At 54.5% G+C, this 12,507-nt stretch overlaps 1 protein-coding gene across 1 annotated transcript; it reads left to right on the forward strand.

The window, feature by feature from the left end:
- The first annotated feature begins 1,461 nt into the window (after positions 1-1,461).
- DES (desmin) lies at positions 1,462-8,595 on the forward strand. Its single transcript, XM_061386121.1, has 9 exons — positions 1,462-2,159; positions 3,144-3,204; positions 3,326-3,421; positions 3,541-3,702; positions 3,873-3,998; positions 4,408-4,628; positions 5,914-5,957; positions 7,501-7,583; positions 7,795-8,595. Exons 1-9 carry the CDS (start codon positions 1,582-1,584, stop codon positions 7,834-7,836), a joined length of 1,413 nt encoding a protein of 470 aa, XP_061242105.1. The 5' UTR covers positions 1,462-1,581; the 3' UTR covers positions 7,837-8,595.
- The last annotated feature ends 3,912 nt before the right edge of the window (positions 8,596-12,507 follow it).

Consider the following 12,507-nt stretch of genomic DNA (forward strand, 5'->3'; position numbering starts at 1 on the left):
TAGTAATTGTTACTTGAGCCTCTTCAAACCCATAGTCGGTAGACACCGCCAGGGTGACCATTCATACATTATAGTGACGACACAGAGAAGGGAAGGACTTGCCTGCTTGTAATTACATCTTCAGGTGATGGCAGAGCTAAGATAAGACCAGACCTCTATTTCCAAACTTTGCATTCCTAAAGGGTCAGGCCTAAGAGAGACCTGAATAGTGCCAGGTGGAGCTTTGGAGAAACAGCCAATATTCATGGAGAAGCGGAAATGTCCTTAGGGGTCAGCCAGTGTCTTGTACTAAGGAGGAGACCTTAGTACAAGGGATGGACAAGCCCTATTCAGGGCTTCTCTGCTGGGGGCTTGGAGCATGAAGGGGGTGGGAAGTGATTGGGGCTCATCGCCTCAAGCCTTCCTCCACCATCTGACACCCATGTCTCCTCAGGTACCCGACCCCCACCCCCCCAGAGCTCCTCTCCTGTGTGCTTGTTTCCCGGACTGATGCATTCTCCTCTATAAATACCAGCTCTGGTATTTGGGGTTGGCAGCTGTTGCTGCCAGGGAGATGGCTGGGTTGACATGAGGCTCCTGACAAAACACAAACCCCTGGGGGTGGGGGTGGTGTGAGGAAGGGGGATGAATCAGAGAGGGGGTGGGGGTGGGCTCACAGGGACAGAAGCCCAGAGAAGTTGGCAGTGTGGGGGTGAGAGGACACAGTTATAATTGTTATAATTGGAAACTGAGAGCCTACCAGGCCCTTTCTGGAAATCACCCTGTTGTTTGTAAACTTGAGGCTGCACCCTCACTGGTAGGGGTGGGGTGGAAAAGGACCTTCATGAATCCAGAGGGAAACTGAGGCTGGGAGCTGGAACTCAGATGCTAGTGGACATACCTGAGGAGGTGGGCTGTGGTGGGGATGGCTGCCTATCCCAGGGAGGCCTTCCCATCCTCCCTGCCTGTCAGAGACGCTCCTCCACTAGGCCTGGCTGGGGCATTCCTGGTCTTTGTCTGAGTCCTCCTAAATGTTTGCCACTTTCGGAGAATCTTTAGGGGAAAAAAAAAAAAAGGTGATTTGCAGACTGTCTTGGAAATAGGCCTTGTCTCTTCAGGAAATGACCCAAAGTATCTCCTTGGAGCCAAAAGAAGCCCCTCAAACTAAATAGAAGCCTCTCCCCAGCTCTCTCCGCTGATCACCCCAGGACCAGGGAGGCAAGGACTGAAAGGGGGCTGGCCGGGGGCTCCAGACATGTTTGCGCCCGGGTGAAGCGGCTGGCAGGCCTGCCCACCTTCTGCCCTCCTAGGTCCGCCAGCCTCTCCCACACCCCGCAGGGGCCCCCACCCACCCGCCCGCTGAGGGGCTCAGTCCTCCTGCGGGGGAGCTGGCCTCCCCGCCCCCACGCCAGGGGCCGCCCTTTCCTGGCAGGACAGCGGGATCCTGCAGCTGTCAGGGGAGGGGCGGCGGGGGCTGATGTCAGGAGGGATACAAATAGTGCGGACGGCCGGGGGCCCTGTCTCCCCTCGCCACATCCACTCTCCGGCCGGCCGCCCGCCGCCTCCTTCTCCGCGCCGCCCAGCCTCGCCCGCGCCGCCACTATGAGCCAGGCCTACTCGTCCAGCCAGCGGGTGTCGTCCTACCGCCGCACCTTCGGCGGGGCCCCCAGCTTCCCGCTCGGCTCCCCGCTGAGCTCGCCGGTGTTCCCGCGCGCGGGCTTCGGCACCAAGGGCTCCTCGAGCTCGGTGACGTCCCGCGTGTACCAGGTGTCGCGCACGTCGGGCGGGGCCGGGGGCCTGGGGGCGCTGCGGGCCAGCCGGCTGGGTTCGACCCGCGTGCCCTCCTCCTATGGCGCGGGCGAGCTGCTGGACTTCTCGCTGGCCGATGCCGTGAACCAGGAGTTCCTGACCACGCGCACCAACGAGAAGGTGGAGCTGCAGGAGCTCAATGATCGCTTCGCCAACTACATCGAGAAGGTGCGCTTCCTGGAGCAGCAGAACGCGGCGCTTGCTGCGGAGGTGAACCGGCTCAAGGGCCGGGAGCCGACGCGCGTGGCCGAGATCTACGAGGAGGAGCTGCGCGAGCTGCGGCGCCAGGTGGAGGTGCTCACCAACCAGCGCGCCCGCGTCGACGTCGAGCGGGACAACCTGCTGGACGACCTGCAGCGGCTCAAGGCCAAGTGAGCACCCGCAAGCGCCCTCAGAACCCTCTCCCTCTCCAGGGGCCGGGCACGGGAGGCTAGGCCTGGGGCTGGGTCCAGTGGTCAGTACCCCATCGTACCCAGGGTGAGGATGGTCTAGCTGTGTCTCCGGGGGAGGGGGAAGAGACGCCATGCCTCTCCCTGTGCTCTCAGGCTGCAGACGAGGCTACGGTCCCAATTTTCTTGGGGACATCGTGGAGTGGAAATGGGCGACCTTGGGAGACCAGGTGCTTCTTACAAAGCATCTTAAGATGCTAGGGGTTTGTTTCTGGGTTCAGGTGGGCACATGGAAGGAGAAAAGAGGCCCATAGGCAGTGGGAGGGAGAGGACAGGTTGGTAGGAGACAAGGAAATCTGGGGCCAGCAGTAGCTCTCAGTTCTTCTGTGATGAAGCCCTGTGGTTGGGGGTAGAGAGGGGATCTTGACCCCTGGGCCAGACTTAAGCTTTATAGGGAGGATGGATAAGCTGGAGGAAAGGAGAGAGTGAGTTGGGGGGGCGGGGGGAGAGGGGGAGACGCAGCCCTCAGACAGATTGGAACACTGATTGTGGCTCCACCAGGCTCCCTGTGCTTCAGGCAGCAAGAATAGAGCAAATACTGGTGGGTCCTGCTTTTCTGTCCAAGTGATCACTGTTCTACCACCCAGGTCACAAACGTTAAATGAGCACCTACATGGGCCAGGCTGGGGCTGGGGCCTGGGAACCCAGAGGTGGATAAAATAAGAACCGGGAGGTGGACAAAATAAGACGCAGTTCTTAATCCCAGGGAGGTCACAAACTAGCGAGGACATGGACTTCCAGGGTGTGGCTCCAGGGCAGAGATTGGGCCACTTCCTGTCCCCTCCCTGTGTGGGCGGGCCCTCCTCACTCTATTCTGAGCCCACTCCCTGGGCAGCCCCCAGTCAGTCTTCTCCCCAGCCTGTTTCATCCTCACCATCTGTCTGTCCTTCTGCCTGTGTCTGCCAGGCTGCAAGAGGAAATTCAGCTGAAAGAAGAAGCGGAGAACAATTTGGCTGCCTTCCGAGCCGTGAGTCCTCTTGGGTCTCCCAGCTGCCTTACCCCTTCTGTCCCCTCTGTGTCACGCCTGGTCTCCCTCTGCAATGCCCGGGTGATCAGTGTCCCTCTCCCTCTCACTTGACCTTTCCCAGGACGTGGATGCAGCCACTCTAGCTCGAATTGACCTGGAGCGCAGGATTGAATCTCTCAACGAGGAAATCGCGTTCCTTAAGAAAGTTCACGAAGAGGTACTATGCCCTGGTGAAAGCGGCTGGAGCGGATGGTGGTGGTGCTGGACTCGGGGAGTGGGGTTGTGAGGGTACGTGTTGGGGCTGGTTGGGGACTGAAGCCTAGCCATACCCTGCAGGAGATCCGCGAGCTACAGGCCCAGCTTCAGGAACAGCAGGTCCAGGTGGAGATGGACATGTCGAAACCAGACCTCACAGCTGCCCTCAGGGACATCCGTGCTCAGTATGAGACCATCGCGGCCAAGAATATCTCGGAAGCCGAGGAATGGTACAAGTCAAAGGTGAGACTCTGGCAGCCCCTCTGTCCCCTCAATCCCAGTTTGGAGGTATTTCCTATGGCTCCATCTCTGGGGAGGAGGGTGAGCCCAGGGTCTCCATGCTTCTTTGCCCACCCCTTCCTGTATCCTGCATCCTCCCTATCATCTCAGGGACCCTCTCTCTTTGCCCATAGGTGTCTGACCTGACCCAGGCAGCCAACAAGAACAATGACGCTCTGCGCCAGGCCAAGCAGGAGATGATGGAGTACCGCCACCAGATCCAGTCCTACACCTGCGAGATCGATGCCCTCAAGGGCACCGTGAGTCCCTGCCCACCTTGCCTGGCCCAGCCCTTCCCATCTGCAGCTTACGCTCTGTGACCTCAGGCGCATCACACACCCTCTCTGGGCCTGTCTCCTCATATCTACCACAGGGGTAGAAACAGACAGGTGGACTCCCAGGGGGGCTCTCAGGAATCGTGGGACTCCTGCATGGAGGCAGGAAGGGTGGACAGCCATGTTCCCTTGTATCAGCTGTATTCTCTGATATTCCACATAAGGCTTCATTTGAGTTCCGAGTTCCCTGGCTCAGAGGACTTTGACAAGTCCTCGGCTTGGCTATCTGGGGTACCTCCCAGCCCGGAGACTGTGCCTCTCTCCATCCTGGGTCCCCCGTGTCCCCTCGACCACCAGCACAGCCCGTCCTTGACCTGGGCACCCCCTCCTGCAGAACGACTCACTGATGAGGCAGATGAGGGAGCTAGAGGACCGCTTTGCTAGTGAGGCCAGCGGCTACCAGGACAACATTGCCCGCCTGGAGGAGGAGATCCGACACCTCAAGGATGAGATGGCCCGCCACCTGCGCGAGTACCAGGACCTGCTCAATGTCAAGATGGCCTTGGACGTGGAGATTGCCACCTACCGGAAGCTGCTGGAGGGCGAGGAGAGCCGGTGAGGGGCCAGGCAGAGGCTGGCCGTGGGCTTCTGGAGGCGGGTGCATTGAGGGCCCCTTCCTGCCCTGAAGCAGGGCTCAGGATCACCATCACAAGATCTAGAAGCAATATTATACAAGAGGCCACCACTGCGCTGATTACAGAGAATTAACCAAAGCCACCTGGGTAAAAAGTGATTTAATTAATAGCTTTTATAAAAAGAGAAATATAAGTATTCCCATATCCACCTTCAGAATTAAGAACCAGCAGCATAAAACCATATTCAGCAACTAGTAATAAAACATTACTGCCAGTCAAGGGAGAGATGGAAGCAGAGCTGGGAGTGATGAGGAAGGAAAGGGAGGGGGCAGATAGAGAGGAATAGAGACAGATGGAGCTGGGACATGATAGGCTAAGAGAGAAGGTGCAGAGATTCATGCTCAGAGGCTGCACACACATGCATGTGTACACACACACGTGCTCACAGGAAAAGATGCAATGACGTGCTCAGAACAAATCACCTTTAGACACAAAAACACCATGCAACCAGAAAGGGACACAAGGGAACCTTCTTCGTTGATGGAAATGTTCTATATCTTGATTTGGACTGGTGGTTACATGGATGTAGACACTGATCAAAACTCACTGGATTGCACTCTAAAGATCTGTGCATTTCACTATATAAACTTAACATCAATTCAAAACAGATCATGTACTCAACAAAATGATGCCCACTGATGCTCACAAAAATGATAAAATCTGAAGTTTATAAAAATCAGCTGACATATTTAGATACAGATTTATAGAGAGGAAGATTTCAGATACTGTAGAATAATATCCTCATATAATGACCCCTTCAGGTAGCTAAGGTCACACTGCATTTTCCCAGCTCTAGGCATAAAAGGCGGGTGGCAGTTCCTGGAACTTGCCTTCCTGTGAGTGGGCCAGAGATTCCCAGACTGACTGGAGGGTGGGCACATGCAGTGGATGTCATCCACAGCTCCTGTTGATACACCCTGCAATGCCAAGGGCAAGAAAGAAATCTGGGTACAGTAGAGGGTGCAGTGGGGGTCCTGGTGTCATACCAGCAGGTCAGAGAAGGACTGGGGTGATCCTTCCAGAAGGGACAGTTCCTGGGACAGCTCGAGTGGGCCTTTGGCCCCATGCCCCAAGCAGTGTTGAAGTCAGTGGGACTGGGACAGCTGAGGATGGTGTTTACAGAGGATCAGGGCAAGTTTTGAGGGGTGGTGACGAGAGAGATGGAGGGTCCTAACCCTTTGGGGGCCTGGTCTCTCTCCTTTTAGGATCAACCTCCCTATCCAGACCTTCTCTGCCCTCAACTTCCGAGGTGAGTGCGTGTTGGCAAGTGGAGGCTGGAGTGGCAGAGGGTAGGAGGCCAGCATGGGCACTGCCCAAGGCCAGCCAGGAAGGGAGGATACACCATAGGGACAGGGATGGGGTCTGGGGAACAGAAAGGGGGCTGCAACGGGAGAATGGGGACATTTAGGTAGAGGCATCTTCTGACAAAGGGAGCTTTTTATTTTATTTTTTTAAATTTCACGGTGTTGTATTATATGACCATGTCCCCTGCATCTTCTGGGAATATTAAGTGGCCAACAGTTTCTTTTTCCTAATATACCCAAACTCTGAGGAAGTACCAGGGTATCCTTGGGGACCTGGCGGCAGAAGCAGAAGCATCTAGAACCCTATGCCTGAGCTACAAGGCACCCACCACTTATTGTCTGTTTGACAAGTTGCCAAGCACCCCCCACTGCCCTCCAGCTGCTTATTGAGCATTTCCAGCTTTCTGGAGCAAGATGTTGGGTGCTTGCTTTAAAAAATGAAGCCAAACCTTAGCAAAGCCAAACAATTAAAAGAACGAACTCCTAGGGCATTCTGCCATTCTGACATTAGTAATATGCAGATCGAGTGGCTTTCCAACCCCAGAGAGCAGAAAAACACGCTCTAATGATACATTAGGAAAGTAAGTTGGAGTCCTTGGCAGCTTCGCCTTTCCTAGATCAAATCTTTTATATATTCTATGTTCATTTCCATCAGAAAAAAATACATGCTGTGCTCCACCGAGTTGCAATGTTCATCACAGGCTGGCTGACTGCTAAGGAGATTTATGAACACCAAACTCATAACACCAAGGACCTAAATTTGACCCTTCCAATAAAACTCAGAATGGCTCTTTTCGGTTAGCAGTTTATGCAGATATCAAGTGTGAGCCTTGCATTTAAAATCGCTTAATGCTTTTTCAAGTCAATAGTTCTGGGCCATGACAGGGCAAGTACTGCTGTTAACGTTCATTTCACAGTGGGGAAACTGAGGCATGGAGGGACAAGTGACTGGCCATCCGCGCAATAAATCAGTGACTGATTCCTGTCCATCTCTCTTTCATTAAGACATCAAGTTGTTCATCCGGAGATAAAGGGGGCTGGGTACCATGAGATCCTTCAAAAGAGTGCCTTGGTTCTGGGCTCTAGGGTCCTAACTGTCAGGGTACCCTGCAGGGATTCCTGCAGGGATCTCTTGGGGACCAAGGGTGGAGGGGGAGTGAGGAGGGGTGTCGGTGGAGGGGGGACTGCTGGGTGGCCTGGGGCCTAGGTGATCCCTCACCCTCTTGAACCTGCCAACACCTGGAGCACACCCCTTGGCTCCTTGTCTTATCTCAGCCCTGGGACAGCCCCTTTGGTCTGCAGAACCACCTACTGGGTGCTGGGCACAAGGACAGGTGAAGATGTTTTGCTGAAAAAGTAACAGGCCCATATTGAGGGGGTGGGCATCTTCCGGGCTTTGCCCAGTGAGACCAGGGAAGGACTCCCAGCCACAGGAACAGCCCAGGCCTGACCTTGGTCAGGCTGAGTGTGTGGATGAATCTGTTACAGAAACAAGCCCCGAGCAGAGGGGTTCTGAGGTCCATACCAAGAAGACGGTGATGATCAAGACCATTGAGACCCGGGACGGGGAGGTGAGTGGTCTGCCTGGTCCCCTTACCCCTGAGGTGGGGGGGCCTGTGGGGTGTGTCTGGGGGGGCTGTCAGCCAGGTGTCTTCTACCAGCCGTGCTGCTGGTTCTGCCTGGGGGCAGAGGGGTCTGCCACTCTGGGGAGGAGGTGTCCCGGGGTCATGACTCCATTCTCTGGCCAGCCCTGGGTTAGACTGGGTTTCTCTTCCTCTCCAGGTCGTCAGTGAGGCCACACAACAGCAGCATGAGGTGCTCTAAAGCCAGAGGCTTCTCTGCTGCCAGAGACCGTGCTCACCTCTGTCCTCACTGCCTCCTAAAGCCAGCCTCCCTTCATCCCAGGGCACCACCCCCAGCCACAGTGCTCCCCTCACAGCCTCTGACCCCTGCTCACTGCGACCACCCTTCCTGGTCCCCACAGGGGACATGGCCCAACCCTCCCAGGCACAGGGAACCCCTGCCGTGTGAGGTCTGGATTTTGAAGTGAGGGGGCCTGGCCCTGGGCCGCCCTTGGAGTGTGCTAGACAGGGCCAGGCTGGAGCCAAGACATGGCAGTGACCCTACCCTTCCCACCTCCGTGACCTCAGGCTCTAGCATATGGCTTTGGAGGGGACTCCAGAGTAGGATGTAGGAACCCCTCAGGGTCAGGTCAAGCCCTGTGGACCTCCCCACTGCCCCCTCCCCGGCCTGAGTCAGAAAGGCAGCATCCTCAGCAAGCCAGGCAGGTAACTGGGGACATAGCACCCCCGTGGTTACTGGGGGGCTTGAGACTGACCCCATGGTCCCTTACTTTCCCAAGGTGGGCTTACAAAGCAGGGGCTGCAAGAGAGAACCCCCGAAGGTGCCAGATGTGGGAGCAGGAGATGCAGAAAGAGAGAGGGTGGGCGAGATGCTGGAGCGAAGAGGAGAGAGGAGAGAGCGGTCTCAGGCAGGTGGTAGGGGGGCCCACCTCCCCGTGCCTGCCCCTTCCCCGCTGCAGGGGCTCTGAACAGAAACAATAAAAAGATAAGCACAAGCCTAGCACGGCCCCTGCTGTTTTGACTGCCAGGTCTTCTCTGAGAGAGCCCTGTCACACTATGTCTTTTTTTTTTTTTTTTAATATTTTTTGGCCACATAACACAGCATGTGAGATCTTAGTTCCCCGACCAGGGATCAAACCTGTGCCCTTGCAAGGGAAGCATGGAGTCCTAACCACTGGACCACCAGGAAATTCCTTGTATCACCTCTTGAGGTGAACTGTGTGCTGCCCTCCTGACCAGCCAGACTGTCCCCCAGGGCCTGCCACCCCTTCTATTCCCAGAGCTTTGCAGCCTGGCTGTATGTGTGTAGCATATGGGGGAGGGGGCTTTTGTTGGGGACTCACACATACCTCTTGTTACGCCCCATTACCAGGACTGCCCCCACACACTGCTCTGAAGTAGGGCTCCTGTGGTCCTTGCCTAAGGTAGCTTACACCCTCTTCCCACTAAACCTGGATCTTCGAAGCTCCAAGGCCAAGTCAGGAAAAATAACCTTGTTAAGAAAAATAGAAAGCTCTATCTCATCCTTGGAGAAGAAGACTCACTGCTCTAAAAAAGATGTCAAGTCATCCTATGTTAGCTTATAATTTCAGTGTAATACAATCTTAATTAAAATGACAAAGGGAAATTTTGGGAGTATTTGGAAAGATAGGAGGGAATGTAGGACATATGGGAAAAAAAATCATAAAACATTAACACAGATATCTTAAAGGTTTCCGTGGGGAAACCTTAATTATTCAGTACTGGGCATGGTAGCCATGGACAGGGGCAGCAGTGAAATCTGTCTTTTCACTCCTTTCAAAAAATAAATTCCAGGTGGATCAGAGATTTAGGAAGCTTGATGGATCCATGTAGGTCTCTGTCTTCCAACCACCCCTCATATTTAAGAGGTTACCCTTTAGAAGCGGGAAGAGGGTAGAGATCACAAACATGATAAATTCGGACAGTTTGTAAGGGAAATAAATCCAACAGAGCTTTAGTCCTAAAGTCCTTAGTATGCTGTTCCTAACTGGCTTTTTCCAGAAGCTTCCAAAAGCCTTTCTGGTGTCTCTTTCTCCCCCTTCTTGGATGCAGCCCTGGCTCATGAGTTGCCAGCCCCCCCACCCCCACCCCGTAACTTGTGTGGTCCCTCCCTCCAGGGCTCCAGGAAGGACCCCCTTCTTCAAGGTATGCTATCCTTCATCTTGCCCCGGGAGCATCTGGGGCTAAACCCCATGTCCCCCACCCTCCCTTCCTTTCCCTGCAATCCTCCAACAGAGTGAACCCTGCAGGCCCCAGAACACCTCCCCACAATCAACCCGTGGTGGACCCCCAACAGAAATGACCAGGAGCATTTCCTGTGCACACTGGGATAGAGGGGGGCAGCGCCTTCTTATCCTGAGCCTATGAGGGGCCCTGGAATCTGAGCTCCTCTCTGTGTGAGAGAGACTCCTGGGTGAGGTGGGCCCACGTGGGCATGGTGGTGTTCGTGCATCTGTGAGTAACCTCCGCAGGCTCTCAGCTTGCTCTTCCCCCTGAATGAGTTCTGAGCACTCATCTACCCCACAAAGGATAAAGGGACATAAGGTCAGAGAAAGGCTTAGGGGCTTCCTTACCTTCCCAAAAAAGGCTTAGGTGCAGACTGGTCACTAGAAGGAGAAAGTGGAGGACTCTTTAAGACTGGCAGACCCAGATCTCAAAGGCCCCCAGGCCATGACTTCCCCCCCAGAAAGTCCCACATCTTGACCAGCTGTCCTAAGGCTACGCTTGAGTGTCTCTGGGGTCTAAGAACACACTGCCTCTTAGGGGGCCCCTTCTTGCTGGGACAGCTCTGAAGGTCAGAAAGTCCTACCTTCTCACACACATTTGTCCCTGTGATGGCTACCCATCTGTCCTCAGAGAAGGGAGGAGGCCCAGGGGAAAGCATGGTCTGAGTCAAGCCTTCCTGGACTGGAGCTTCTGGTTCTAAGCCCTCTGCTTTGTCTGTCTCCTTGGGGGTTGGACCGTGACCTAGAAATCTGGGACAGAGGAGATGCATGTGGCCTGATCCCAGAGAATGGACAAAAATAAACTGAAAAAGATCTGGGTCTCTGGTGGTCATACACATACACCCAGATCTTCAGTCTGCACCCACACACACTGTATGTATCCCTGTCCCCTCCATGGCTAAACCTCTCCCTACTCTTTGGGAACTGGCATCTGAACACTGAGAAATAAGATGGTTCAGAGGGCTGACCAGCTTCCCACCATGGGAGCAGCTCCAGACCAACTCAGACCCTACCTGAGCAGGTGGAGTGGGAAGGATTGTGGAGGCAAATATGTCTATAAGCCAAGAACTGACATCTCAGCAGGCCCTTTCCTATCCTGTCTGTCCACTCTGGCTATCCCGCCACCCCTGCGCCTGGAGACAAAGCATTCCACTCACTCACCACTTCTCTCGCTCCTCCTCTGACCACCAGCCTGCCCAGGACTCATATGCAAATCATTGACCTTTGATTCAACACCTAAAATGTCAGCTAACCAAGGGCAAGGTTTTCATTCATTTTATTCACTACTCTTGGTGCCTGGAAGAGGGCTTTGTCCATAGAAGGTGCCCATCAAATATTTAAATACGTGTTGAATGAATACCCGCTGGGCACTTTTATTTACTTTTCTCTAAATTAAATATTTACCAGAAAGGTTGACGGTCCCCACTTCATTCACTGATTCATCAAACAGTGAGCTTTTGCCATGTGCCAGGCACATGGTGCCTCATTATGACTTGGAGGAATCTCCCGCGGCCCAGAGAGATGGGTGAACTGCCAAGGTCACACAGTGTATCATTGGCAGAGGAGGACGGGGGCCCCTGCTCCTTGGCCTCCAGAGAGCAGATTTCTTTCCATGACACCACAGGCTTGTGATTGCAAAGCAGGGCAGACTGGCAGCACACACCAGCTGGGCGCCAGGCCGCGGGGCACTGTGGGGCCGCTCTGAGGGACAGATGAGCGCCTTGTAGCCAGCTGGTCTAGGTGAGGGCCCTGGCGAGGGCTGGAGGGCTTCCGGCGTCACAGCCAGTGCGGGCTCTGCCAGGAGAGGGCGCCCGCGACTTGCCAGGGCCTGTGCCCTCCTGACCCAGGCCCGCACACTCATTGCCCACACCTCAGCGAAAGCCCCCATTATGCTCATTCAACCAGGAGAGAACGAGCCACGTTCCAGGCTCTGTGCCAGGCCCTTTTAAATAGTTAATATTTGTTTTAATATTTAATATAATAATTTAAAGCCATCACAACAACCTAAGTCAGATCATGTAATTCCTCGGCTCAGAATCCTCTGAGATGGCTTCTCGTTTCACTAGAAATAAAAGGGTCATGGCCTACAAGATGCTAGGCTATCTGGCCCCCACTGCGTGTCTGAACTCATGTCCCTCTAGCTCCCCCACACTCCCCCCAGCCCTGCTCTTCTGGAGCCTACAGGGCATATGCTTCCTGGAGCAGTCCTGCCCAGACTTCTGCTCCATTTGGTCCTCACCCCTTCAAGATTGGCTCAACAATTTCTTGTGAGGCCAATTCCTACCACTCTGTTTCAAACTGCAAGCCCCCCATCACACTCCCATCTTCCATGTGTGTGTGTGAAGTCACTTCAGTTGTGTCCAGCCCTTCGTGATGTTGTGGACTGTAGCCCACCAGGTTCCTCTGTCCATAGGATTCTCCAGGCAAGAATACTGGAATAGGTTGCCATTTCCTCCTCCAGGGGTTCTTTCTGATCCAGGGATCGAACCCGAGTTTCCCGTGCCTCCTGCATTGGCAGGTGGATCCTTTACCACACTAGCGCCACCTGGGAAGTACCCCCTCCCATCTCTCTTACCCTGCTTCATTGCCCCAGAATACTTATCTTCTACTGATCTTTATAATTTGTTTCCCTATAGTTGTCTCCTTCCTTGAATATAAGCAACACG

Source organism: Bos javanicus, chromosome 2 (genome assembly GCF_032452875.1).
Source record: "Bos javanicus breed banteng chromosome 2, ARS-OSU_banteng_1.0, whole genome shotgun sequence".
NCBI classification, from domain to species: domain Eukaryota; kingdom Metazoa; phylum Chordata; class Mammalia; order Artiodactyla; family Bovidae; genus Bos; species Bos javanicus.

Excerpts from the sequence above, each read along its gene's own strand:
- DES (XM_061386121.1), top strand. The coding sequence starts at position 1,582 with ATGAGCCAGGCCTACTCGTCCAGCCAGCGGGTGTCGTCCTACCGCCGC. Across the intron at positions 3,422-3,540 it reads TTAAGAAAGTTCACGAAGAG|GAGATCCGCGAGCTACAGGC; the intron begins GTACTATGCCCT and ends CATACCCTGCAG. Across the intron at positions 7,584-7,794 it reads TTGAGACCCGGGACGGGGAG|GTCGTCAGTGAGGCCACACA; the intron begins GTGAGTGGTCTG and ends CTTCCTCTCCAG.